This window comes from Ornithorhynchus anatinus, chromosome 1 (genome assembly GCF_004115215.2).
Source record: "Ornithorhynchus anatinus isolate Pmale09 chromosome 1, mOrnAna1.pri.v4, whole genome shotgun sequence".
Lineage (NCBI taxonomy): Eukaryota > Metazoa > Chordata > Mammalia > Monotremata > Ornithorhynchidae > Ornithorhynchus > Ornithorhynchus anatinus.
Window position 1 is genome coordinate 68,017,428 of NC_041728.1, and position 27,438 is coordinate 68,044,865.

General features: G+C 48.9%; 1 protein-coding gene across 2 annotated transcripts in view; it reads right to left on the reverse strand.

Annotated features, from left to right (window-relative positions):
• The window catches only part of ARHGEF33 (Rho guanine nucleotide exchange factor 33), a 116,673-nt gene that overhangs the window by 44,856 nt on the left and 44,379 nt on the right, over positions 1-27,438 (reverse strand). The window contains exons 1-6 of one of the 2 annotated variants that reach the window (XM_039912233.1): positions 26,310-26,470; positions 10,689-10,853; positions 10,314-10,435; positions 7,325-7,467; positions 2,069-2,128; positions 135-359 (exon numbers count right to left, since the gene is read on the reverse strand). In XM_039912233.1, the coding sequence (XP_039768167.1) occupies positions 135-359; positions 2,069-2,128; positions 7,325-7,467; positions 10,314-10,435; positions 10,689-10,853; positions 26,310-26,444 (850 nt within the window). In that variant the 5' untranslated portion in view covers positions 26,445-26,470. Of the gene's footprint in view, positions 1-134; positions 360-2,068; positions 2,129-7,324; positions 7,468-10,313; positions 10,436-10,688; positions 10,854-26,309; positions 26,471-27,438 lie in introns of those variants that run through there. The other variant, XM_039912234.1, reaches the window with a different exon arrangement.

Below are 27,438 nucleotides of genomic sequence, written 5' to 3' on the forward strand. Positions count from 1 at the left end.
CCAGCCTCTAACGTGGTTGCACTTCATTCTTTCTACAATTCAGCCTGTTTTCCCTTATTCTCCTACACTTTCCCCGTGGTCTTAGTCAAAATGCCACAGGACCCTATTCAACCAGAGTCCCTGCTGAAGCTCACCCGACAAAGAAGTTTCACATAAGACGTTTTCCAAGCTGCTGTGTCTGCTCTGGCCAACTTCCTTCAGTTTGTCCGGGTGATCCTTGGACACGTACTCCTCGCTCCAGTCTTTACTCTCCTTGGGTTGCCTCCACACGCCGGCTGACAGGTGACCCTTGGTCTGCACATCGGCAGCCAAGCAGGACTTGAGACCTTCTTCCGTTTCAGGGGTTGCGGCGCTCCCTCCTAGAAGCCAGCGGACACCGTCGAGTCCTCCCACGTTTCCGAGGCCGGACCGAACGGCACTGCCCCGACCCCTCCCACTGCCCGGCTACAGTTGGCCATCCTGAGAGATGATGGCCCCTCTGTAAGTCAGTCAGTCATATTTATTGAGCGCTTACTGCGTGTAGAGCACTGTACTGAGCTTGGGAGAGGACAATAGAATGGACACATGCCCTGCCCACAATGAGCTTATGGTCTAGAGGAGTCCCATGGGACTCCACGGGAAAAGAAATCCTTATTCTGGGGCTCCCTCCAACCCCGATCTTGTCTTATGCCGTCGAGTCGTCTCCGACCCCTAGCGACGCCATGGACACATCTTTCCCAGACGCCCCACCTCCATCTGCAATCCTTCTCGTAGTGGATCCATAGAATTTTCTTGGTAAAAATACAGAAATGGTTTGCCACTGCCTCCTTCCGTGCAGTAAACTCGAGCCTCTGCCCTCGACTCTCTCCCGTGCCGCTGCTGCCCAGCACAGGTGAGTTTTGACTTGTGGCAGATCGCCTTCCACTCGCTAGTCACTGGCCAAGCTAGGAATGGAACGGGCAGACCTCTGCTTGACTCTCTCTCCCATAGTCAAGACTGGTAGAGGACTGGAGACTCTCCATGTGCGACCCTGAGAGGGAAGCCCTGAACTGGCAACCCCAATATAGCTGACTGGGCCCAGCAGGGCCAGTAGCAGCAGCTGTATTAGTGATTTTTTTTTAATGGTATTTGTTAAGTACTTACTATGTGCCAGGCACTGTAGTAATAATCGTAATAGCATTTATTAAGTGCTTACTATGTGCCAGGCACTGTAGTAAGCGCTGGGGTAGATACAAGGCAATAAGGTTGGACATAGCCCCTGTCCTACCTAGGGATCACAATCTTAATCCCCATTTTACTGATGAGGGAACTGAGGCACAGAGAAGTTAAGTGCTTTACCCAAGGTCACACAGCAGACAGGTGGCGGATCCGGGATTAGAACACAGATCCTTCTGACTCCCACGCCCATGCTCTAATTCACTAGGCCACGCTACTTATAAGTGTTGAGGCAGGGACAAGCCTATCAGGTTGGACATAGTCTCTGTCCCACATGAAACAGTCTTAATACCCATTTTCCAGATGGGGTACCTGAGGTCTAGAGAAGTGAAGTGATTTTCCCAAGGTCACAGAGAAGACAGGTGGCAGAGTGGGGATTAGAACCCAGATCCTTTGATTCCCAGGCCCATGCTCTATCCACTAGGCAGTGCTGCTTCTCTCCTCTTCGGTAACTGTCTTTACTGAGCCCCTGCTGGGTGTGATGTCCTATACTGACTGTCCTATAAAATGGGGATCCAATACCTGTTTTCCTTCCCCCTTAGACTCTGAGCCCCACATGGGACCTGATTATCCTGTATCTACCCCAGCGCTTACTATGTGCCAAGCACTGTAGAAAGCACTGCTTAACAAATGCCATTACCATCATCACAAGCAGCTAACACTCAAACAGGGTAGGCAGATGTCAAATATTTAAGTGCCGTTCCCCTCCTCAAACCACCACACCGCAGGCCTCCCTACTTTCAAAGCCCCCAGACTTCCCACCACCTCCAGCATTCAACGTCCTGAAAACCTATCAGTGAGTTCTGACTTTTTTGTGCTTTTTTATACCCCTTTATTCAATTATGAATCTTGACTTCTCTAGTTGAGCGCTTACCGGGCCCCATCATAGCTTTCACGTTCCCGTCTCCAGCCTGGGTCGCCCTGGACTCTGGAGCTGCAGAGAGAAGAAGACCCGTTTCCAAGCAGCAGTTCTGCGGGAGGGGAGCGACTGCAGGTGGTAATAGGCTCAGCAGAGCCCCACGAGGGACAGGGATTGTGTCTAATTCCCCCCTCTGTACTTTCTCCCAGCGCTTAGTACAGTACTCTGTGCAGAGTAGGCACTTAATAAATACTATGACTTTGAACCGGAAGGGAAAATGTAGCGAGTTCGGGGGACTGCTCTGGCTTTTAAACGCTGAGGTAGATACAAAGTCGTCAGGTTGGACCCAGTCCCTGTCTCACATGGGGCTCACAGTCTTAATCCCCATTTTCCAGATGAAGGTACCGAGGCACAGAGAAGTGAAGTGACTTGTCCAAGGTCTCACAGCAGACAGGTTGGAGCTGGGATTAGAACCCAGGTCCCTTTTAATTGTCCCCAGTGAAAGGTGTCCTGGTGATGCATATTCCTCCCAATAGCCCTGGCCACCCTGGGCAAGGAAGACAGTCACTTTGATCAATCCATCAGTGGTATTCACAGATTGCTGACTGTACTTACTGAGCGCTTCCAGCATGGATCGAAATAGCAGCCCACACCCAAACCCATCCTTTACCCCACATCCCCACACCTCCAGGCTGCCTTGGCATCTACCGGCGCAAATGCCCTCATGGAAGTGACAATAGAAAGGTTAACACATTTCTGTACCAAGGGGTGACAGATTTAATAATGTTGGGTTTTTTTTGTTAAGCGCTTACTATGTGCTGAGCACTGTTCTAAGTGCTGGGGTAGACACTGGGGAATCAGGTTGTCCCACGTGGGGCTCACAGTCTTCATCCCCATTTTACAGATGAGGTAACTGAGGCACTGAGAAGTTAAGTGACTTGCCCAAAATCACACAGCTGATAAGTGGCTGAGCTGGGATTCGAACCCATGACCTCTGACTCCAAAGCCCGTGCTCTTTCCACTGAGCCACGCTGAGATTTCCTTTTGTGATGCTGCTTGTCCTGTTATCCAAAGGCTGCTCCTGTTAGACTGGAAGCTCTTTCAGTCAGTCGTATTTACTGAGTGCTTACTGTGTGCAGAGCACTCTACCAAGCGCTTGGGAGAGTACAATATACAACAACAAGATAAGTGCATGTGTGTTCTGGGCTGAATAAAGGGAGCATGTCAGGGTGACACGGAAGCAGGTGGGAGAAGAGGAAAGGAGAACTTAGGGAAGGCCTCTTGGAGGAGGTGTGCCCTCAATAAGGCTTTGAAGTGGGGGAGAGGGCAGGGGTCATGTCTAGCAAATGTATTGTACTCTCCCAAGTGCTTTCTACAGTGCTCTGCACAAAATAAATGCCACTAATTGATTGATGGGTTTGATTTTATTTGCGTGACTGAGTTACTCAGTTTTCCGCCTGCAAGCCAGCCAACAACAGAGTTCCTGGATGGGATCTGGGATTTTTTTCCTTCAAACCTCAAGGGTTCTGTTCACTGCAGTGTTGGCAAGTAAAAGGTTTTTTTTTTTTATTTATGGTCTCTGTTAAGTGCATTATATGCCAAGCACTGTACTATGTGCTAGAGTAGATCCAAGATAATCCGTTGGACACCATCCCTATCCCACTTGAGGTCACGGTTTGAGTGGGAGAGAGAACAGGTACTCATTTGCCATTTTACCAATGAGGAAACTAAGTCAGAGAGAAGGTTACACAGTGACAGAGAGACAAGCGACAGAGCTGGGATTAGAATCCAGGTCCCCTGACTCCCAGGCCCATGCTCTTTCCACTAGGCCACGCTGTTTATGGGTTTCTCTCTAGTGTCCCTTCACCCACACCTAGAATAGCAGAGGTAAGGGTTGCTAACTCTACAAAAATGACTGTTTAATCCATGTCAATTTTGAGATACACAGCTCTATCTTTAAGATGAAGTCAAGACTTCAGTAGAGAAGCAGTGTGGCCTAGTGGATAGAGCACAGCTCAGTGAGTCAGAAGGACCTGGGTTCTAATTCTGGCTCTGCCAGTTTTCTACTGTGTGATTTTGGGCAAGTCAATTTACTTTTCTGGGCCCCAGTTCCCTCATCTGTAAAATGGGGATTAAGACTGTGAGCCCCCTGTGGGACAGGGACTGTGTCCAACCTGATTAGCTTGTATCTACCCCAGTGCTTAGAACAGTACCTGGCACATAGTAAGTTCATTCATTCAATAGTATTTATTGAGCGCTTACTATGTGCAGAGCACTGTACTAAGCGCTTGGGATGAACAAGTCGGCAACAGATAGAGACAGTCCCTGCCGTTTGACGGGCTTACAGTCTAATCGGGGGAGACGGACAGACGAGAACAATGGCACTAAACAGCGTCAAGGGGAAGAACATCTCGTAAAAACAATGGCAACTAAATAGAATCAAGGCGATGTACAATTCATTAACAAAATAAATAGGGTAACGAAAATATATACAGTTGAGCGGACGGGTACAGTGCTGTGGGGATGGGAAGGGAGAGGTGGAGGAGCAGAGGGAAAAGGGGAAAATGAGGCTTTAGCTGCGGAGAGGTAAAGGGGGGATGGCAGAGGGAGTAGAGGGGGAAGAGGAGCTCAGTCTGGGAAGGCCTCTTGGAGGAGGTGATTTTTAAGTAAGGTTTTGAAGAGGGAAAGAGAATCAGTTTGGCGGAGGTGAGGAGGGAGGGCGTTCCAGGACCGCGGGAGGACGTGACCCAGGGGTCGACGGTGGGATAGGTGAGACCGAGGGACGGCGAGGAGGTGGGCGGCAGAGGAGCGGAGCGTGCGGGGTGGGCGGTAGAAAGAGAGAAGGGAGGAGAGGTAGGAAGGGGCAAGGTGATGAAGAGCCTCGAAGCCTAGAGTGAGGAGTTTTTGTTTGGAGCGGAGGTCGATAGGCAACCACTGGAGTTGTTTAAGAAGGGGAGTGACATGCCCAGATCGTTTCTGCAGGAAGATGAGCCGGGCAGCGGAGTGAAGAATAGACCGGAGCGGGGCGAGAGAGGAGGAAGGGAGGCCAGAGAGAAGGCTGACACAGTAGTCTAGCCGGGATATAACGAGAGCCCGTAATAGTAAGGTAGCCATTTGGGTGGAGAGGAAAGGGCGGATCTTGGCGATATTGGAAAGGTGAAACCGGCAGGTCTTGGTAACGGATAGGATGTGTGGGGTGAACGAGAGGGACGAGTCAAGGATGACACCGAGATTGCGGGCCTGCGGGACGGGAAGGATGGTCGTGCCATCCACGGTGATGGAGAAGTCTGGGAGCGGACCGGGCTTGGGAGGGAAGATGAGGAGCTCAGTCTTGCTCATGTTGAGTTTTAGGTGGCGGGCCGACATCCAGGTGGAGACGTCCCGGAGGCAGGAGGAGATGCGAGCCTGAAGGGAGGGGGAGAGGACAGGGGCGGAGATGTAGATCTGCGTGTCATCTGCGTAGAGATGGTAGTCAAAGCCGTGAGAGCGGATGAGTTCACCGAGGGAGTGAGTGTAAATGGAGAACAGAAGAGGGCCGAGAACTGACCCTTGAGGAACTCCAACAGTTAAAGGATGGGAGGGGGGAGGAGGCTCCAGCGTAGGAGACCGAGAATGATCGGCCAGAGAGGTAAGAGGAGAACCAGGAGAGGACAGAGTCCGTGAAACCAAGGTGAGATAAGGTATGGAGGAGGAGGGGATGGTCGACAGTGTCAAAGGCAGCAGAGAGGTCAAGGAGGATCAGAATGGAGTAGGAGCCATTGGATTTGGCAAGAAGGAGGTCATGGGTGACCTTAGAGCAGTCTCGGTAGAGTGGAGGGGACGGAAGCCAGATTGGAGGGGGTCTAGGAGAGAATGGGAGTTAAGGAATTCTAGGCATCGATTGTAGACGACTCGTTCTAAGATTTTGGAAAGGAAGGGTAGTAGGGAGATAGGACGATAACTGGAGGGGGAAGTGGGGTCGAGAGCGGGTTTTTTTAGGATGGGGGAGACGTGGGCATGTTTGAAGGCAGAGGGGAAGGAGCCCTTGGAGATTGAGTGGTTAAAAATAGAAGTTAAGGAAGGGAGGAGGGCAGGGGCGATGGTTTTAAGAAGGTGAGAGGGAATGGGGTCCGAGGCGCAGGTGGAGGGGTGGCACTTGCGAGGAGGGAGGAGATCTCCTCTGAGGATACTGCAGGGAAGGATGGGAAAGTAGGGGAGGGGGTTGTTGGGGGGGGAGGGGAGAGGCGGAGGGGTGACTTTGGGGAGCTCAGACCTGATCGTGTTGATTTTCGTGAGGAAATAGGTGGCCAGATCATTAGGGGTGAGAGATGGGGGAGGGGGAGGAACAGGGGGCCTAAGGAGAGAGTTAAAGGTCCGGAACAATCGGCGGGGGTGACGGGCATGGGTGTCGATGAGGGAGGAGAAGAAGCTTTGCCTGGCGGAGGAGAGGGCAGAGTTAAGGCAGGAAAGGATAAATTTGAAGTGTGTGAGGTCGGCTCGGTGCTTGGACTTTCGCCAGCAGCGCTCAGCAGCTCGAGCATAGGAGCGTAAGAGGCGGACGGAGGAGGTGATCCAGGGCTGTGGGTTAGTGGAGCGAGAGCGGCGGAGGGAAAGGGGGGCAAGAGAGTCAAGATGAGTAGAGAGGGTGGAGTTGAGAGCGGAGACCTGATCGTCGAGAGTGGGAAGAGAGGACAGGGCGGCAAGGTGAGGCGAGATGCTATTGGAAAGACGGATGGGATCGAGAGAGCGGAGGTCTCTGTGGGACAGTAGCGAAGATTTGCAGGGGGAGGGAGTGTGAGAGATGAGGCTTACAAATACTACAAAAAAAAATGCAGGATCAGAGACCAAGTTTTGTTTCTTAAATTTTAGTGGTGGGAGGGAAAAAAGTTAGCCTTCATATCATCATATAGCTGAGAAGAGGGAAAGCCACAGGTCTTGGAATCCCAGGTAAGAGACCTCCTTCTTCCTGGAAATGTAGTTTTTTGGGTTTGGGGTTTTTTTGTTTGTTTGTTTGAAATGGTAGTTTAAACACTTACTATGTGCTAGGCACTGTACTAAGCTAATCAGGCTGGACACAGTCCCTGTCCCACGTAGGACTCACAGTCATAATCCCCATTTTACTAATGAGAGAACCAAGGCCCAGAGAAATGAAGTGACTTGCCCTCGGTCACAAAACAGACAGGTCCTTCTGACTCCCGCGTCCACACTCTATCCACTAGGCAATTCTGTTTTCCTAGGGAACATCATCACTCTGTCAATTTCAGTTTCTTCAGTCGGAGCCGGAAACCGTACCTTTCTCATATGCCTGGCCGGGGCCAACATTGGTGAAGTCCTCGCCAGCCAGCACGGGCTCAGGGATATTGATCGATCGAAAAGGGCTGCCTTGGACCGGCGCCGGCCCGGCTGCGGCCGCGTGCTCATCCTTCTGGGTTTTCCTAGGGAAGGAAAAACAGAGCTGAGGCTGCCGGTCTGCCTCCCGACACCCCCGCCTTGCCACGAAGCCTTGAATCACCTTGTAGATCCGGAACCACCACTAGAGAGGAGACCCTCTGGGCTGTAACTTCTGAGTTCATCTGAGATGAGGGAAAGAGTTGGGCTTTCCCCAAGCAAAGTAATGGTTATGTTATCCACATCCTGTCTGTTCAAGAACATTACTGACACCGTTCCCAAACTTCCAGTGAATTGACTCTGGGAGAAATGGCCTGCTTAGGACCATCAAACAGACACTCTTCACCTTTGTCTTTAAAGCAGTCAATCGCCTTGTCCTCTCCTACCTCACCTGCTAGTCTCCTCACACTTCACTCCTCTCATGCCAACCTTCTCATTGAACCTTGATCTCATCTATCTTGCCACCAACCTCCCATGTCCTGCCTCCCCTTCCTCATATCCAACAGACAATTACCCTCCCCGTCTTCAAAGCCTCACTGAAGGCACAACTCCTCCAAGAGGCCTTCCCCGACTAAGCCCTCTTTTCCTTTTCTTCCACTTCCTTCTGCGTCACCCTAACCTGCTCCCTTTATTCATCCCCCCTCCCAGCCCCACAGCACTTATCTGTAATTTATTGCTATTAATGTCTGTCTCCCCCTCTAGACTGTAAGCTCGTTATGGGCAGGAAATGTGTCTGTTATAATGTTATACTGTACTGTAATTTTTAAATTATACAGGAATTTACAGGATAAATTAAAATCCAACAGCTGAAGAGATAAATACATATATTTTTTAAAAAAATATAATGCTATAATGTTATACTGTACTTTCCCAAGTGTTTAGTACAGTGCTCAGCAAACAGTAAGCGCTCAGTAAATACTGAGTGATTGACCATCTGCATTCTTCCGGTTCCAGTGGCCTGCAACAAGTCAGATCATCCTTCAGTTAGTCTAAGGTTGAAAGGCAGTGTGATCTAGTGGATGGAGCATGGGCCTGGGAGTCAGAAGGACTTGGGTTCTAATCCTCGTTCCTCCGCTTGTCTGCTGTGTGACCTTGGGCAATTCATTTAACTTCTCTGTGCCTCAGTTATCTCATCTCTAAAATTGAGACTGAGGGTGTGAGCCCTATGTAGGTCTGGGACGGTGTCCTAACTATCTTGTATCTACTCCAGCGCTTAGATTAATGCCTAGCATATACTAACCCTTTAAAAAAATACCATTAAAAATGGTGAAGGAAGAATTAAATATGGATCTGCCCGGTTCCCAGAGAGTTCTCCTTCACCACTTTTTTTCCTAGTATTTGTTAAACGCTGAGCAGGAAACAGCAACTGGACTGCTTCGTTTTCAAAATCCTAACTCGGACCACCTGCTGAAAATAGAGGAGTACCTTGGGGCACTGCCACCAGGAAAATTAGATGAGAGCAGGAGGACTTTACTCTCCCAAGTGCTTAGTACAGTGCTCTGCCCATAGTAAGCACTCAGTAAATACCATTGATTGATTTAGAATAAAATGAATAAATCTGGAAGTAAATGTACGCTACCTTGGATTCCCTAGGATAATAATAATAATTCTGGTATTTGTTAAGTGTTTACTATGTACCAGGCTCTGTACTAAGTACTGGGGTACAGTATAAATTAATCAGATTGAACATAGTCCATGTCCAATATATTAGTAATAATAACTGAGGTACTTGTTAAATGCTTACCATGTGCCAGGCACTGTACTAAGCACTGGGGTGGATACAAGCAGATCAGGTTGGACACTGTCCCTGTCCCATATGGAGCTCACAGTCTCCATCCCCATTTTACAAATGAGGTATCTGAGGCCCAGAGAAGTAAAGTGACTTGTCCAAGGCCACACAGTAGGCAAGTGGCAGAGCTGTTATTAGAAGCCACGACCTTCTGATTCCCAGGCCTGTGCTCTATCCTCTCTGCCACCCGTTTGGGGCTAACAGTCTTAATCCCCATTTTAGAGATGAGGTGGCTGAGGCACAGAGAAGTGAAGTGAACCCAACTCGTTCTGATCCCAGGCCGTGGTCTACCCACTAGGCCATGCTGCTTCCTTGGGATAACCTGGGCTCACAGCCTTGTCTAATGGAAAAAGCATGAGCCTGGAAGTCAGGAGGCCTGGGTTCATTCATTTCATTCTCTCAATCATATTTATTGAACAATTACTGTGTGCAGAGCACTGTATTAAGTGCTTGGAGAGTACATTTCGGCCACAAATAGAGACGATCCCTGCCCAACAACGGACTCACAGTCTAGAAGATTTAACCCCACCTCCACCATTTGCTAGCTGTGACACTAAATAACTCCTGAGGCACTCAGCTTCTCTGTGCCCCAGTTTTCTCCTGGGTAAAATGGACATTCAATACCTGCAGTAAGCCTGAGGTAAAACGGACATTCTGTTCTTCCTTCCCTAAGACCCTGAGCTTCGTGTTAGGTCTGATTTGATGCTTTCCCTGAATAGGCCCTCATTTCCTCTTCTCCCACTCCCTTCTGCATCACCCTTGCATTTGGATTTGCTCCCTTTATTCATCCCTCCCTCAGCCCTACAGCACTTATGTCCACATCCCCCATGTATTGATATTAATGTCTGTCTCCCCTTTTAGACCATAAGCTCATTGTGGGCAAGGGACATGTCTACCAACTCTGTTATTGTACTCTCCCGAGAGCTTAGTACACTGCTCTGCATACAGTAAGTGCTCAATAAATACCACTGATTGATTGATTGATTAAGAAGTCATCCTAAGGCCGTCCACCACACAGATTCCCCCACGGGGAACACAACATCCCAAATCGCTTCTGGCTCATGTTTGAGCCTGCCATTATCCCTCCCTTCACACGTCACTCACTTGGCTTTGACTTTCCGAGACTCCCTCCGCTTTTCTTGCTGAAGCTGCTCGATCTTCTGCTGCATTTCTTCCTGTTTGCTTGTGATGGCCTGAATCATTGACATGGCATTGCTGAGCTCCTCCTATAAGAGATTATCAATCAAACAATCGATTGTATTTATTGAGCGATACGATACGCTAAATACGACAAATCAATTGTATTTATTGTCTAGACTAGACACAGTCTAGTGTCTAGAGATTAGAGATTAATTTGATCTTAGTCCGTGATAAAAAGGAAGATGTCCCATCTGAGGCTCCGGATGGCAGAGCGGTCAGCGGCTGTGGCTCAGGCTGGAAAAGCGTCCCAGTCGAACCGACAGCCGGAAAGTTGCCTACCTTGAAATAGTTCAACGAATTCTTCATCTCTGCCACTTTCTCTTCCATGGTGCATCGGCAGCTTTTGACTTTCTCTTCCAGGGCGTACTCTCCGTGCTGAATTCTTGAGAGTTCCTGCATGGCTTCAGTGAATCCAGACTTCAGTTCAGACGCCAGGGCCTGCAACTGCAAGCAAACATCAAATGGTACTCACCCTAGTGCTTAGTATAGTACTCCGCACACAGTCAGTGCTCAATGAATACCATTGACTGATTGATTGAAGCACAATCTCCACGGTGTCTATAAAGACCACCACATGCCCCCAGTTTTCCCTTTGGGGATGCCAGAATACAGGCAGGGGTGCCTGCTTTTTGAGTAAACTTGGGGAGCAAACTGTCATGAGGGTGTGGCATTGAAGAGAAAAGAAAGAGAAGGGGAGATGAAAGGGAAAAGGAAGAAGAGAAAGAGGATAAGACAATAAGGGAGAATGACAAGGTGGGGCCAGGCAGGGGAAGAGGGGATTATGAGGAGAGGAAAGTAACAAGGGGAGGAGGGCAGGGGAATGATGTCTCTCAACTGTGGGGTTCCATCAAGGCTCAGTTATGGGTTCCTTTCTAGTATCCATCTACACCTGCTCCCATGTGGGAGAATGCATTTGTTCCCACAGCTTTAACTACTAACTCTCTATGGTTGATTCCCAAATCTACATCTCCAGCCCTGATCTTTCTCCTTCTCTGCTGTCTCCCAATTCCTCCTGCCTTCAGGACATCTCTACTTGTTAAGTTTGTGGTGACTTAGCAGGACATTCTAACTCCTCACCTTTCCACCCAACCCTATCCTCCCTCAGACTTACCATAGACAACACCACCATCCTCCCAGTCTCAGAAGCCTACCTCCTGGGCCTGATCCTCTACTCCCTGCTGTCCAACATCTGTCACCAAATCCCATCATTCGGCCCTCACAGCATCACTAAAATCCACACTTTTCTCTCCTTCCAAACTGCTGCTAAACTGATCCAAGCAATTATCCTATCCTGCCTTGACTGCTGCATCAGCCTTCTCAGTGACCTCCCTGCCTCTTGTCTCTCCTTTCTCCAATCCTTACTATACTCCGCTGCCCAGATCTTTTTTTAAAAGAAAAAAAGTCAGTCTACGCCTCCCCATGCCTCAACAACCTCTGCTGGTGGCATACCACCTCTATATCAAACAGAAACTCCTTACCATCAGCTTTAAAGCTCTCGATCAGTTTTTCGCTTCCTACCTTATCTTGCTGATTTCCTACTAAAACCCAGCCTGCAAACTTCGCTCCTCTCTCACCAACCTACTCACTGTACTCAATCTCATCTTTCCCTTGCCCACATCTTCCCTCTGGCCTGAAACTTCCTCCCCATCCATATCCGACAGACCACCACCCCTCAACTTCCAAAGGCCTGTTAAAATCACAACCCCTCCAAGAGTCCTTTCCTGATAAAGCCCTCATTTACCTATTTGTTCTCTCTTCTGCATCGCCTATACAGAAGGTCTGTACCCCCTTAAGCACTTATGTACATATCCATCTGCAATTTAATGTCTACCTCTCCTTCTAGTCTGTATTTTTTTATGGCATTTGTTAAGTACTTCCTATGTGCCAGGCACTGTTCTAAGCGCTGGGTAGATACAAGGTAATCAGGTTAGACATAGTCCCTGTCCCATTTAGGGCTCACAGTCCACTTTACAGATGGGGTAACTGAGGCAGAGAAGTGAAGTGACTTCCCGAGGTCACACAGCAGACAAGAGGTGGAGCCGGAGTTAGAACCCAGGTCCTTATGACTTCCATACCCACGGTCTATCCTCGAGGTTACACTACTCCTTGAGGGCAGGAATTGTGGCTTACTATACTGTATTGTACTCCCCAAAGCGGTTAGTACAGTGCTCTGCATATAGTAAATGCTCAATAAATTCCATTGATTGATTGATTGAGGGGGGAAGCTGAGGTGAGCTCCCATCTGGTCAACCTCTCTGCTGCTCCTGCCACAGGAGTTTCTGATGATCACCAGATTCCTCTCGCCATGAGGACGGATCAGTCGCCTTCTTCACCGACAATCCCGTCCAGAGGACTTGGGGGACGCTTTGGGAATGAGTTGGGGTTGGACTTCCAGAGCAACTGCGGCACCGGTTCAGACCCCAAGGGTCCGGACGGCCCTACACACATCCCTGGCTCAGACTCAATTCTCCTCAGCCGGCATCGGCAACGGTGACAGCAGGCTGGAAAATGGTGTGGTGTCTATTGGTCCCTGTGCGTTTTAAACTGGGGCCACAGCCGCTCTGGAGCCCCACCCCCCATCTCTGCCAGAGATCCCCCCCACCCTAGCCAGGAGAGAGAAAGGTGAATCGATTGATCGTCAATCATATTTTGTTCAGCGCTTATTGTGTGAACAGCAGAGCTTAATACTGTCAACTTTGCACTTGAGAGAATAACACTATTACACAGTTGGTAAACATGTTCCCTGCCCACATTGAGTTGAAAAGTTTAGAGGGGTTGTCAGACAGTAATATAAATTACAGATATGTAAGTAAGTGCTATGGGGCTGAGGGAGGGGTGAATAAAGGGTGTAAATCCAAGCGCAAGGGTGATGCAGAGCGGAATAGGACAAGAGGAAATGATGGCTTAGTTGGGGAAAGCCTCTTGGAGGAGATGTGATTTTAATAAGGCTTTGAAGGTGGGGAGAGTGATCGTCTGTTGGATATGAAGAGGGAGGGTGTTACGGGCCTGAAGCAGGATGTGGGCTAGAGGTTAGTGACGAGATAGATGAGATAGAGGTAAAATGAATAGCCAAGTGTGCGGGCTGTGTTGTAGTGAGGTGAGGTAGGAGTGCTTTAAAGCCAACGGTAAAGAGTATCTGACTGATACAGAGATGGATGGGCAACTCCTGGAGGTTCTTGAGGAGTGGGTGAACATGACTGGACAGTTTTGTAGAAAAATGATCCGGGCAGTGGAGTGAAGTATGGACTAAAGTGGGGAGAGACAGGAGGCAGGAAGGTCAGCAAGGAGCTGATGCAGAAATCAAGATGGAATAGGATAAGTGGCTGGATTAACATGGTAGTAGCTTGAATGGAGAGGAAAGGGTGGATTTGGGGGATGCTGTGAAGACAGAACTGACAGGATTTGGTGACAGATTGAATATGTGGGTTGAATGAGAGAGATGAGTCAAGGACAGCGCCAAGGTTATGGGCTTCTGAGATGTTGTGGAGTGGACGTTCTCCAGGCTCTGCCTGGCTCTGAAGCCCAGTTGAGGGGGTTGGGAGACGGGCGGGAACCCTACGGGGGCAGGAATGGGCCAGAAGCAGCGTGGCTCAGTGGAAAGAGCACGGGCTTTGGAGTCAGTGGTCATGGGTTCGAATCCCGGTTATGCCACTTGTCAGCTGTGTGACTGTGGGCAAGTCACTTAACTTCTCTGTGCCTCAGTTACCTCATCTGTAAAATGGGGATTAAGACTGTGAGCCCCACGTGGGACAACCTGATTCCCCTGTGTCTACCCCAGCGCTTAGAACAGTGCTCTGCACATAGTAAGCGCTTAACAAATACCAACATTATTAACACCCTGCTGACAAGGGGCAGAGAGGAGCCACCATCTTGGCTTCATCTCCAGCCCATTTCCAGCTCCCAAGGTGCAGCAAGTTCACTTATGGCTGCCCGCTCTTTCCCAAAGAGCTTGGGAGTGAAGCTCACAGGCAGGCCACTACGGTGCCCATCCTACCTATGCACATGGGTGGCGAAATGCTGGTGCAGACTGCCAAAACAGCAAAATAAGGAAAGGGTTATGGGGAGATCCCTAAGAGGGTCTTCCTTTGAGGAAGTGGCACATGTGTGATCAATGTAGCTCCAGAAAAAGAGGTCAAGAAAATACCGGACATTTTCAGGAAGGTGACAGAGAAATCAAACGAAAGCCACAGGTCCGCCATTTTTTTAAGACAGGGCACACCCTCGCTTCTGGGCACCCAATAAAGGACCTATGTGGAACAGGAATTGTGTCCAACCCAATTTGATTGTATCTACCCCAGTGCTTAGTACAGTGCCTGGCATATAGTAAGCGCTTAACAAATATCGCAAAAAATAGGACATCACAGACCTAAAGAAAGACAACCAAGGTGATCTAGAGGATCAAGAAACCTCTTTGGGAAGAGAGAATGGAAAGATGCAGAGGAAAAAAATACTGAGGTCTAGAAAATCCAACAAGATGGTGATCTACCTGATTAACTTGTATCTACCTCAGTACTTAAAACAGTGCTTGACACATAGGAAGTGTATTACAAGTACCACAAAAAATTAAGAAAGAGGTGAACAGGACAAACACAAGGTAATTCACCAATTCCCACAGTACAAAGATGAGGGAAGCTTGAAGGTGGTACGGTCAGCACATATCAGTGGATCAATGGTATTTATTGAGCACTCACTATGTGCAGAGCACCGTACCAAGCACTTGGCAAAGAAAAGGGAACACTGCTTCACCCAGCTAATGGTGAGTAGATGGAATTCAGCGTGACTTAGTGGCAAGAGCGTGGGCTTGGGTGTCAGAGGATGTGGGTTCTAATCCCAGCTCCATCACTTCTCTGCTGTGTGACCCTGGGCAAGCCACTTTGCTTCTCAGTGCCTCAGTTACCTCATCTGTAAAATGGTAACTTTTTACCCCCACGTGGGACAACTCAATTACCTTGTATCTACCCCAGCACTTAAAACAGTGCTTGACTCATAGTAAGCACTTAACAAATACCAAAATAATTCACTATTCCAGGAAGCTGTGCAGCAGAGAGTATAGAAGTTCGAGAAACATTTGGGTAAATTAATGGAAGAACAGTCCAGAAGCAGTTCCAGGAGGGAAAACTTATGGATTTGAGGGGACAATGAAATGGTTCATCCCTAACTCTGGGGCAGGATGTCCAGGAGGCAGCCGGGATCCAGTTCCCCCAAGCACTTTTTATGCTCCCACTGGAGATAGAACCACTGACCTCAGCCCATAATAATCACTCACCTGACATTCTAATGTCCTGTCTCCTGAATCAAATATATTAATGTAAGGGGACATGGTTAGGAGGGAAAGGAGCAGGTGTTCTAGGAGCAGAATGGCACTGAGGGATTCAAAAAGAGAGAGAGAAAGGGAAGCTGTTGAGGGAAGAGAAGAAAGTAGAGACAAGAAGGAAGGAAGCTGAGAGAAGAGCAAGGGAAAAAGGAGAAGCTAGAACCAATTCACTGTTGTTCTCTGTTGCTACCGCCAACAAAACCCAGGCGGAAAGAACAGCACCCCTGGCTCAGAATGAACCAGTTCATCCTCGGCTACGGGGAACGGCACCACGTCAACCGGGTTACGACCAGGGTAGGGTAGGGTCCTTCCTGACCCATCCCTGGAAAGTTTCCAGCAGCATTGCCAGAACCTTCTAGAAACACTCTATGACGAGCCAGTTCACTTGTGATGGTGATGGCCACGGTGACTGGAAGCTCGTTATGAGCAGGGAATGTGTCTGCTATTTCTGTTTTACTGTACTCTCCCGAGCACTTAGTACGGTGCTCTTCACACACTAAATGTTTAATAAATACCACTGACTGGTTAATTGATTGATTGAGGGAGGGGAAGGGAAGAAGGAGAAGCTAAAGGTGCTGTTAGAAGCAGCATGGCGTAGTGGATAGAGAACATGTCTGGGAGGCAGAAGGTCATGCGTTCTAATCCCGGATCCACCGCTTGTCTGCTGTGAGCTCGGGCAAGTCACTTCATTTCTCTGTGCTTCAGTTACCTCCTGTCTAAAACAGGGATTGACACTGTGAGCCCCACATGAGACAGGGACTGTGTCCAACTTGATTTGCTTGTATCTATCCCAGTGCTTAGTACAGTGCCTGGCACATAGTAAGTACTTAACACTTATTATTAGAGCTCATTCACTGTTATTCTCTGTTGCTACTTACTCTCACTGCCCAGCCGGAACGAACCAGTTCAACCAGGGCTACGGGGAACGCAGCCCATCTGCCAGGTACAGACGGGGGGCAGCGTCAAGGCTGAACTGCCCCTTTCTGACCCACTCGGGGGAATTTCCAGCGGCATAGTCAGATCCTTCCAGAAACACCCTACGAAGAGCCAGTTCCGCTGAGGTGGTAATGGCCACAGTGACAACGGCCACTGGCCAAGAAAGGCTGGGCAACTACCTCCTCTCCTCATCCTTGCTTCCAGACACCACTGCTAGGGCTGTGGGAGCCCCTCCTGCCACCTGAGCCAAAATTGGGACCAAATGTACCACATGAGGTAAGATGTTCTGTTTTTATGGTGTTGGTTAAGTGCTTACTTTGTTTTTAAATGCCGTTCTAAGCACTAGCGTAGATTCGAGTTAATTAGGTTGGACACCGTCCCTGTCCCGCATGGGTTTCACCGTCTAAATAAGTGGGAGAACAGGAGAACTGAGGCACAGAGAAACAATCGATCAATCAATCATCGCATTTATTGAGTATTTACTGTGTGCAGGGCACTGTACTAAGCGCTTGGGAGAGTACAAACAACAATAAAATGGACACATTCCCTGCCCACAAATGATCAGAGCAGTGAAGTGACTTTCCTGAGGTCACACAGCAAGCAATTGAAAGAGCTGACATTAGGACTCATGTCCAGGCCCGAGGTCTTTCCACTAGGCCATGCTGCCCAAAAGCGGGACCACCCTACCTGATGCGAGACATCTGGTCACCTTAGTCCGATGGTCCCCTGAGACTGCAATATGGCACAAAACTTTATTATTATTATTATTATTGTTTTTGTTAAATGCTTACCATGTGCCAAGCTCTGTTCTAAGCATGGAGGTAGATACAAGGTAAATCAGGTTGGACACAGTCCCTGCCCCACATGGGGCTCACAGTCTTAATCCTTATTTTACAGATGAGATAACCGAGCCACAGAGAAGTGAAGTGACTTGCCTGAGGTCACACAGCAGACGAGTGGCAAGTCGGAATTAGAACCCATGTCCTCTGCCTCCCGAGTCCGGGATCTTGCCGCTAAACCCTGCTGCTTCGCTCGCCACCTGCTTCCACAGCCATCTCTCGGAGAGACTGGGGTCCACTCGAGATGTCAAGGGCATTGGATATCAGGGATCTTGGCAGGGCTACGCTGTCCCCTAAGAAACTGGAGACCAACATCACCCTTGTGATCACCGGAAGCCCTGCCATTGCTGGTTGAGACCCCATTGACATTAGGAGTCTCAACGACAGTGGTATGTTCCCTCACCTACCAGGTGTAAAATCATGTAAAATCAGCCCCAGTCATGCTGTGGAGAAAAGAGCAGGTGCAGGGGGATTGGTGTCACCAGGGGAAGGGCGAGGAGGGGGCAGGTTTTCTCTCACAGTATCCATTGCCTTAAAATTAAAGTTGCTTAATGGGAGCAGAGAAAACAAAAAGAAAAATATAGCTTCCCAGGACTTCTGGAGATATTCCATTTAGCTTAAAACATCTTGGTGAGAATAATAATAATAATAATAATGTTGGTATTTGTTAAACGCTATGTGCAGAGCACTGTTCTAATCGCTGGGGTAGACACAAGGGAATCAGGTTGTCCCATGTGGGGCTCCCATAGTCTTAATCCCCATTTTACAGATGAGGTAACTGAGGCACAGAGAAGATAAGTGACTTGCCCACAGTCACACAGCTGACAAGTGGCAGATCTGGGATTCTAACCCATGACCTCTGACTCCAAAGACCTTTTCATCATCCAAAATGGATGATAATAATCATAATGATGATGATGGTATTTGTTAAGCACTTACTATATGCCAAGCACTGTTCTAAGTGCTGGGGTAGATACGAGGCAATCAGGTTGTCCCATGTGGGGCTCACAGTCTCAATCCCCATTTTACAGATAAGGTAACTGAGGCACAGAGAAGTTAAGTGACTTGCCCAAAGTCACACAGCTGACAAGTGGCGGAGCCAGGATTAGAACCCACAGCCTCTGATTCCTGTGTTCTTTCCACTAAGCCACATTGCAGTGGAGTCTAGTGGAGAAATTATGAGCCTGGCAGTCAGAGGACCTGGGTTTTAATCCAGGGTCTGCCACTTGCATGCTGTGTGACCTTGAGCAAGTCACTTAATTTATCTGAGCCTCAGTTATCTCATAGGTAAAATAGGAACTAAATCCTCCTTCCTCCTACTTAGCCAGTGAAGTCCACGAAGGACAGCAACTCTGTGCAATCTGATATCTAGTATCTACCCCGGTGCTTAGTACATGCTTGACTCGGAGTGAGCACTTAAATACAACTGTTGTTATTCTTTAAAAAATCAAGTTCCTGTAGATAAGAAATTCCTCCCAGATCTTAAATCTGGTCTCTCTTTCAAGCAAGTATTTGAGTGACTAGGATAGAAGATGAGGATGACTCAGAAAATGCCCTTCAGATTTCTTGGGAGGAGGGAGAGTTGTTAACGTGCACAGAGAGTATGATCACCAAGTTATGTCCCGAGTACTTACATTCTGCAAGGCACTTGTTCTGTGCTACTTCTACTCCCACAGTGTGTAAATACTTTTTGTCGTTTGTCTCCATGACAGTGCATACTCCCTGGGGACAATGATCATATGTCTTGCTTCTGCTGAACTCTCCCAAGCACCTAATTCAGTGCTTTCCACTTATCAGGTGCTCAGTAAATATAACTGACAATTTTTTAATGGTATTTGTTAAGCGCTTACTATGTACCAGGCACTGTACTAAGCATTGGGTAGATACAAGATAAGCAGCTCGGACACAGTCCGTGTACCACACGGGGCTCACAATTTTAGTCCCCATTTTACAGAGAGGTAATGACCTGCCTAAGGTCACACAGCAAATAGAGTAGGTGGGATTAGTACCCAGGTCCTCTGACTCCCAGGCCCGTGTTCTTTCCACTAGGCCACGCTGCTGCTCGATGATGATAGGTAAGGCCTGAAAGGTGCTAAACAAGATAATAGGAAACACTTCTTCACACTGGAGAAGATAAGAATATGACACTGCCATAGGAAGTCAATGAACAGAAAATATCAATGGGCTCAAGAAGGCGTAACTCTAATCATAGACAGTAATCATGGGTTACAGTAATCATGGCCTAATGGAAAGAACAGGTCACTGAAAATTGGGAGACCTGGGTTCGAATCCCAGATCTACCACAGGCCTGCTGGGCAAACTTGGGTAAGTCACTTAACCTCCCCATCTGATTTCCCCTTCTGTTAAATTGGGATGAAATAGACTTGAAGTCCTGAATGGGATAAGAACTGTGTCTGACCTCAAAACTTAGTATCTAGTCCAATGCAGAGCACATATTAAACCCTTAATAAATCCTATGATTATGATGATGAAAGCTTTCTTTGGTGCTCCAGTATATGAGACAAAATATTCGGCTCTATGGACAATCTGATTTTGTAGGTATTAACAATAATGATTGCGACATTTGTTAATAATAACAATAATGATGGTATTTGTTAAGCACTTACTGTGTATTGAACACTGTTCTAAGCACTGGGGTAGATACAAGGGTAATCAGATTGTCCCATGTGGGGCTCACATTTTTTAATCCCCAGTTTTACAGATGAGGTAACTGAGGCACAGAGAAGTGAAGTGACTTGCCCAAGGTCACACAGCAGACAAATGGTGGAGCTGGGATTAGAACCCATGTTCTCTGACTCCCAAACCCGTGCTCTTTCCACTAAGCCACGCTCTTAACAATAATATTAACTGTGGTATTTGTTCAACTCTTACTGTGTGCCGAGCACTGGACTTAGTAGTGGAGTAGGCACAAGATAATCAGGCTGGACACAATCCCTGCCCCCTAAGGGGCTCACAGTCTAAGTGGGAGGGAGACCAGACATGGGGTCCCCATTTTACAGATGAGGAAACTGAGGTACAGAGCAGTTAAGTGACTTACCCAAGGTCACACAACAGGTGAGTGGCAGAGCCAATGTTAGAACCCAGGTCCTCTCACTTCCAGGCCCAAGCTCTTTCTACTCTTTCTACTAGGCCGGGCTGCTTCTCAGAATTGCTTGTGGATGTACGGTTAAAGGGAATAAGCTGAGATTCCCCCCACTTGAATAATTGATTGTAACAAATTATACCTGAGACTTCTTCATTTTAAACTCCATTAAGTTTCTTTGCATCCTTAGGGAAAGAAAATACTGATTAAACCAAATTGCTCACTTATATTGGGAGCCTCATGTGGGACAGGGACTATATCCTATCTAATTATCTTCTATTTACCTCATTGCTTCATCCAGTACTAGCAAGGCACACGGTAAGAACTCAATTAATACCATAACTAATTGCTTCTGAAAGGACAGGAGAGTTAGCTAATATGAACCCATTTGAAAGTGTATGTATTATATGACATTTTTTAGGCTATTGTGACTTGGAGAGTCAGTCCCACTTGTTTCATGGTAGAATAATAATAATGATGGTATTTGTTAAGCACTTACTATGTAACAAGCACTGTTCTAAGTGCTGGGGGAGATACAAGGTAATCAGGTTGTCCCATGTGGGGCTCACAGTCTTCATCCCCATATTACAGATGAGGTAACTGAGGCCCATAGAAGTGAAGTGGCTTGCCCAAAGTCACACAGCTGACAAGTGATGGAGGCAGGATTAGAACCTATGATCTCTGACTCCCAAGCCCGTGCTCTTTCCACTGAGCCACTCTGCTTCTCTACGGTCAGTGTAAAACACAAGAAGAAACATAAACTGGAGAAAGTGCGGTCGTCTCTAATTCGGCTCTATTAATTTCCTACATGAGAAGCAATTCAGAGATGGCTCTAAAGGGTAGACCCCCAGCTGACAATGGCAGCCCAATGCTGTATTATCTCCTTTGAGCAGGTGGATGGCATGATTACAGGATGTGGACTGTGCATGGCAGAAAAGCAGCATTGTCTAGTGGTTAGGCACGGGCCTGGGAGTCAGAGGACCTGGGTTCAAGTCCCCGCTCCGCAACTTGTCCGCTGTGTGTCCCTGGGCAAGTCACTCAACTTCTCCAGGCCTCAGCTCCCTCATAATAATAATAATAATGTTGGTATTTGTTAAGCGCTTACTATGTGCCGAGCACTGTTCTAAGTGCTGGGGTAGACACGGGAATCAGGTTGTCCCACGTGGGGCTCACAGTCTTAATCCCCATTTTACAGATGAGGTAACTGAGGCACCGAGAAGTTAAGTGACTTGCCCAAAGTCACACAGCTGACAAGTGGTAGAGCCGGGGTTCGAACCCATGACCTCTGACTCCAAAGCCCGTGCTCTTTCCAGTGAGCCACGCTGCTTCTCATCTGCAAAGTGGGAATTCCCTCCAACTTAGAAGGTGAGATATAAAAGCTACCTCAGCGCTTAGTACAGTCCTTGGCATGTAGTAAGTACTTATCAAATACTACTACTATCATTATTATTGCCACGCCTATTAATGGAGGGAGAGAGTCTTTACTCTGGGAGCCTAGACCCTCACCTGTAGAAAAAGGAAGGTTTGACGCTCCTCAAACCTTTGAAAAGAAGTTTTTTCACTTTAGTTCCACATCAAACCTCTGGACAGATGGCCAGTACCTGGTCTACCAGCTCTACTATAGTGCATTCATTCGTTCAATCAGCTATATTTATTGAGCGCTTACTGTGTGCAGAGCACTGTACTAAGCACTTGGGAGAGTACAATACAACAATAAACAGTCACATTCCCTGTCCACAATGAATTTACGGCGTAGGGTGGTAGAGACACACATCATTACAAATCAATAAAATTACATATAGGTAAATAAGTGCTGTGGGGGGAAGGAGGAGGGGAAAGCAAAGGGAGCAAGTCAGGGTGACATAGAAGGGAGTGGGCGATGAGGAAAAGTGGGGCTTAGTCTGGGAAGGCCCCTCAGAGGAGATGTGCCTTCAGTAAGGCTTTGAAGGTGGGGAGAATCGTCTGTTGGATTTGAGGAGGGAGGGCGTTCCAGGTCAGAGGCAGCATGTGAGTGAGGGGACAGTGGTGAGATAGATGAGATGGAGGCACAGTGAGAATATTAGCATTAGAAGAGTGAAGTGTGCAGGCTGGGTTGTAGAAAGAGAGAAGCGAGGTGAGGTAGGAGGGGACAAGGTGATAGAGTGCTTTAAAGCCAATGGTGAGGAGTTTTTGTTTGATGCAGAGGTGGATGGGCAACCACTCGAGTTTATTTGAGGAGAGGGATGACATGTCCTGAACGTTTTTGTAGAAAAATGATCCGGGCAGCAGAGTGAAGTATGGACTGGAGTGGAGAGAGACAGGAGGCTGGGAAGTCAGCAAGGAGGCTGATGCAGTAATCCAGGTGGGATAGGATGAGTGAATGGATTAATGTGATAGCAGTTTGGATGGAGAGGAAAGAGTGGATTTTAGCAATGTTGTGAAGGTGGGACGGACAGGATGTAGTGATGGATTGAATATGTGGATTGAATGAGAGAGAGGAGTCAAGGATAACGCCAAGGTTACGGGTTTGTAAGACAAGAGGGATGGTGGCGCAGTCTACAGTGATGGGAAAGTCAGGGGGAGGACAGGGATTGGGTGGGAAGATAAGGAGCTCTGTTTTGGACATGTTAAGTTTGAGGTGACGGGAGAACATCCAAGTAGAGGTGTCTCGAAGGCAGGAGGAGATGCAAGACTGGAGAGAGGGAGAGAGATCAGGGCTGGAGATGTAGATTTGGGTATCATCTGCATAGAGAGCAAATCAGTCCTCCAAGGGAGTGGGTGTAGATAAAGAATAGAAGGAGCACCCAGAACTGAACCTTGAGGGACCCCTCAGTTAGGGGGTGGGAGAGGAGGAGCCCACGAAAGAAACTGAGAATAGAAGGCCAGAGAGATAAGAGGAGAACCAGGAGAGGACAGAGTCAGTGAAGCCAAGGGTGGATAACGTTTCCAGGAGAAGGGGTGGTCCACAGTGTTGAAAGCAGCCGAGAGGTTGAGGAGGACTAGGATGAAGGAGAGGCCGCTGGATTTGGCAAGGAGGAGATCACTGGTGACCTTTGAGAGGATCTTGGCATTATCCTTGACTCCTCTCTCTCATTCATTCTGTGGAGGGAAGGGGACAGAAGCCAGATTGGAGGGGGTCAAGGAGAGAATTGAAGGAGAGGAATTTGAGAGAGTGGGTGTAGACAACTAGGTCAAGGAGTTGGGAGAGGAATGGTAGGAGGGAGCTGGGACAATAACTGGAGGGAGCCGAGGGGTCAAAGAGGGTTTTTTTTTTAGGCTAGGGGAGACATAAGCATGTTTGAAAGCAGTGGGAAAGAAGTCGCTGGACTGGAGAGTGAACGGTTGAAGATTAAGGATGGAAGAAGGGAGGAGTGAGAGTTTCGATAAGGTGCAAAGGAATGGGGTTGGATGGGATGGATGGTTGGAGGGGGGTTGGCTTTTGAGAGGAGGCAGGAGATCTCCTCTAGAGGTACTGCTAGCAAGGATGGGAGAGTAGAAGAGGGGGTCGGAATTGCGAGGGACTGAGGAGAGGCAATTTTGCTCACACTGATGGTGTCAATTTTCTTAGTAAAGTAGGTGGCCAGATCACTGGGGACAAGGGATGGGGAAGGGGCAGGTCTGAGGATGGAATTAAATGTCTGGAACAACTGGAGAGGTCGATGAGCAGGGGTGTCAATAAGGGTGGAGAAATAATTCTGCCAGGCAGAGCAGAGAGCAGGGTTAAGGCATGCGAACTTGAAGTGGACAGTCAGTCTATTTCAATTTCTGCCAGCAGCACCCTGTGGCTCGAGCACTAGAGCGAAGGAGACCCACTGTGCAGGTGATCCAAGGCAGTGTTAATGGTACGACATCAACGAATGGATGAGGGAGCGAGTGAGTTAAGTTCAGCGGAGACGGTGGTGTTGAGAACGTCTTTTTGGTCATCAAGGGAGGGTAGTTCGGGTTGGGAGGCTAAGTGGGGCATGATGAGTTGAGAAAATTGAATGGGGGTCCAGAGATCGGAGGTCTCTGTGGGGGAATACTACAGATTTATGGGGAGGAGGTGTGTGGGAGAGGAGGAAAGTGTACTTTCCCAAATGTTCAGCACAGTGCTCTGCACACATAAAGCGCTCGGTAAATACCACTGATTTATTGATTGCTGAAGCTGAAGGAGCTGTTGGGAAAGGCTTGTTGCAGCTGTGCCAGCCTGCCCACCCAGGATCCTGCTTGCCCCCAAGGGATTTCCACACTAGCTTAGAGTGGGGAAGGGAAAGAACAAGGCTTCATATATCTTTCCACGAATGTCATTTACAGCCCTGGACGTCACTTTGCAGATATCCCTCCTGATGATCCCTCCCTCACTGGTGCCAGCCAGCATGGAGCACCACTCCCCAGCTCCCCGCCATGAAGGCACCAATTTGGTCCTCAAACACTGCTTTCCCTGGTGCCATATTCAATCAATCAGTCAATCAGTCGTTGTCTAATGAGTGCTTAGTGGGTACAGAGGACCCCACCTCCTCCCCAGTGTTGCCACAGAAGTGGGTGGAGTAGGGAAAAAAGGGGGGGTGACCTTCTTCTCCAGGTCAAGCCCCAGGCGCAGGATTCTGGGCTGGTAATAGCCTGAGGGGACTGTGGCCAGGGTGACCCCCTGGTTCCACATTAAACCTCTGGACAGATGGCCAGAATGGTGTCTACCGGCTCTTGACTGTAGTGTACTTTCCCAAGCATTTAGTGCAGAGCTCTGCACACCTAAAGCGTTCAATAAATACCACTGATTTATTGACTGATTGATTACAGGAGCTGAAGGAGCTGTTGGGGAAGGGTTGTTGCAGCTCGGCCAACTCTTAGGCCTTTAGCCTGCCAGCCCAGGACCCTGCTTGCCCCCAAGGGATTTTCACTAGCTCAGAATGAAGCAGCACAGGTTGCTCTTTGCCCACTTCTGGATGCCCACGAGCCAGAGGCGGGGGGCGGACCGAGGCAGAGCAAGGAGTTCCAGGCAGTCCCTTTCTCCACTGCTCTTCCATTAGCAACCCCTAGGCAGAGCACTGGCTGGGGGTGAGAGGGGTGGGGTGGGCTGTCATACCCTCCCCTCCAGCTCTGAGTTCTGCCCAGCCCTGGGGGTCCTGAGCCGCCTCAAGTGATGAGAAACCTGAGGGGATAACAGAAGGCATAGGATTCTGGAGGACAAAGGGTAGGGGGTGCCAAGTACCTGCATATGGATTTGGGGGAAGGGACAGAGAGACAGTGGGAGCTCATCAACAATTGTACTTAAAGGCAGAAAAACAGCTTTAAAATGGAACCCCAGATTGGAGTCATTCACTGAAAGGGGAACGCCATCCCGTGACATTCGGTTTTGCCATCAGATGCTCCACGGTGGGTGTAAGCGTGGGCTTTCCAAGAGCCAGGGACCCTCCCCGCCCCCAGCACCCGTGGATTTCCACCCGGCCTCTGCCTGGCTGAAGGGTATCTTCACTTCTGCCAACAGGTTGGGGGGAAGTGGGGGAATAGGGGCCAAAATGGGAAGCCAAGGATCTGGTGTCCAGGAACAGATGAGCCACCTGCCCCTCCTGGGATACAAGATGGGCAAGAGGGCCCTGTCCTTTCTGCTGGGGGACAGGTGAGTCCAACCCCCCAGTGGGCCTCTCCTGTCTCCCGCTTGGTCCACAGCATTTCTCCCCGAGGTCCTCGGTGGCTGTGGCACCCCCGGCCAGTTCTGAGCCCACCCCGGGGGTAGGAACGGGTGAGTCTACCTTGTCCTCCAGGGAGTCGAACACGGCTTTCATCTCGTTGATTTTTTCGTGAAGCAGTTCTAGAGAGGCTTTGATCCCTCCTCCTTCCTGCCGCTGCGGCCAGCCTCCCGTGGGAGGGAAGTCCGGGGAAGACATGGGCTTCGAAGCCTACGGCACCACAGAGGGCATCTTAGGCTCATGGAAAAAAGAGGGTTCGGATACTCCCTACTTGTTTACCGCCGTTCTCTTGTCCGTGGGGAAGCAGCACGGCCGGAGAATCAGAGGACCTGGATTTTAATCCCGCCTCTGCCACTTGCCTGCTGCGTGACCTTGGGCAAGTCACTTCACTTCTCTGGGCCTCTGTTTCATCATCTTTAAAATGACGATTAAATTCCTGTTCTCTCTTCTACTTAGAGAGGCCCATAGAGGACAGGAACTGTTTTCTGACTGGATCATCTATATCTTCTGCAGCACTTAGTTCAGTGCTTGGCACTGAGTGCTTAAAAAAAACCCTATTTCTTTCATTACTATAATTATTATTATTGTTGTTGTTGTGGTTTTCCCCAGTCACTTCACCCTCTCAGCACCTTTCTCTCCTGTTAAGATGAATCGGCAGGTCCCACCCTTTTATTTTGATCTCTTAGCATCCCCCTTTGTCTTCAGGCTAAACTAGACTCCTTCTGCAGCTCATTCTGGGTCGGATTTCTGCTCCTTCCTGCCCCCGCCATCCTCGCCAGGAGGGTGCTCAGCCCTGAGGCCAGGCTGCTCAGCCCAAGCCCAAGGGCTCCCTGCTGTTGACCAGCTCTCCGTCAGGTTGTATCCGAATCGACCTCTCCACCCAGAAGCAGCAAAGGCCCTCCCCGGTGCAGCTGACTCGCCGCCTCATCTCTCCTTCTCCTTCAAACTGGGCCGCACCGCCACTGGTCTAAATCATTGTCTCACTTTCTCCCAAGGGATTGTTTCCCCGCCTGATGAAAAAAGGACACTGGCTGTTTAAATAGGGCAACCCTGGACTCCTTGTGGGCAGGGAACATGTCTACTAACTCTGCTATATTGCATTCTCCCAAGGGCTTAGTACAGCGCTCTGTATACACTAAGCTCTCTGTACCTCGATCTCGTCTATTCGTTGCCGACTTCTCTCCCACATCCT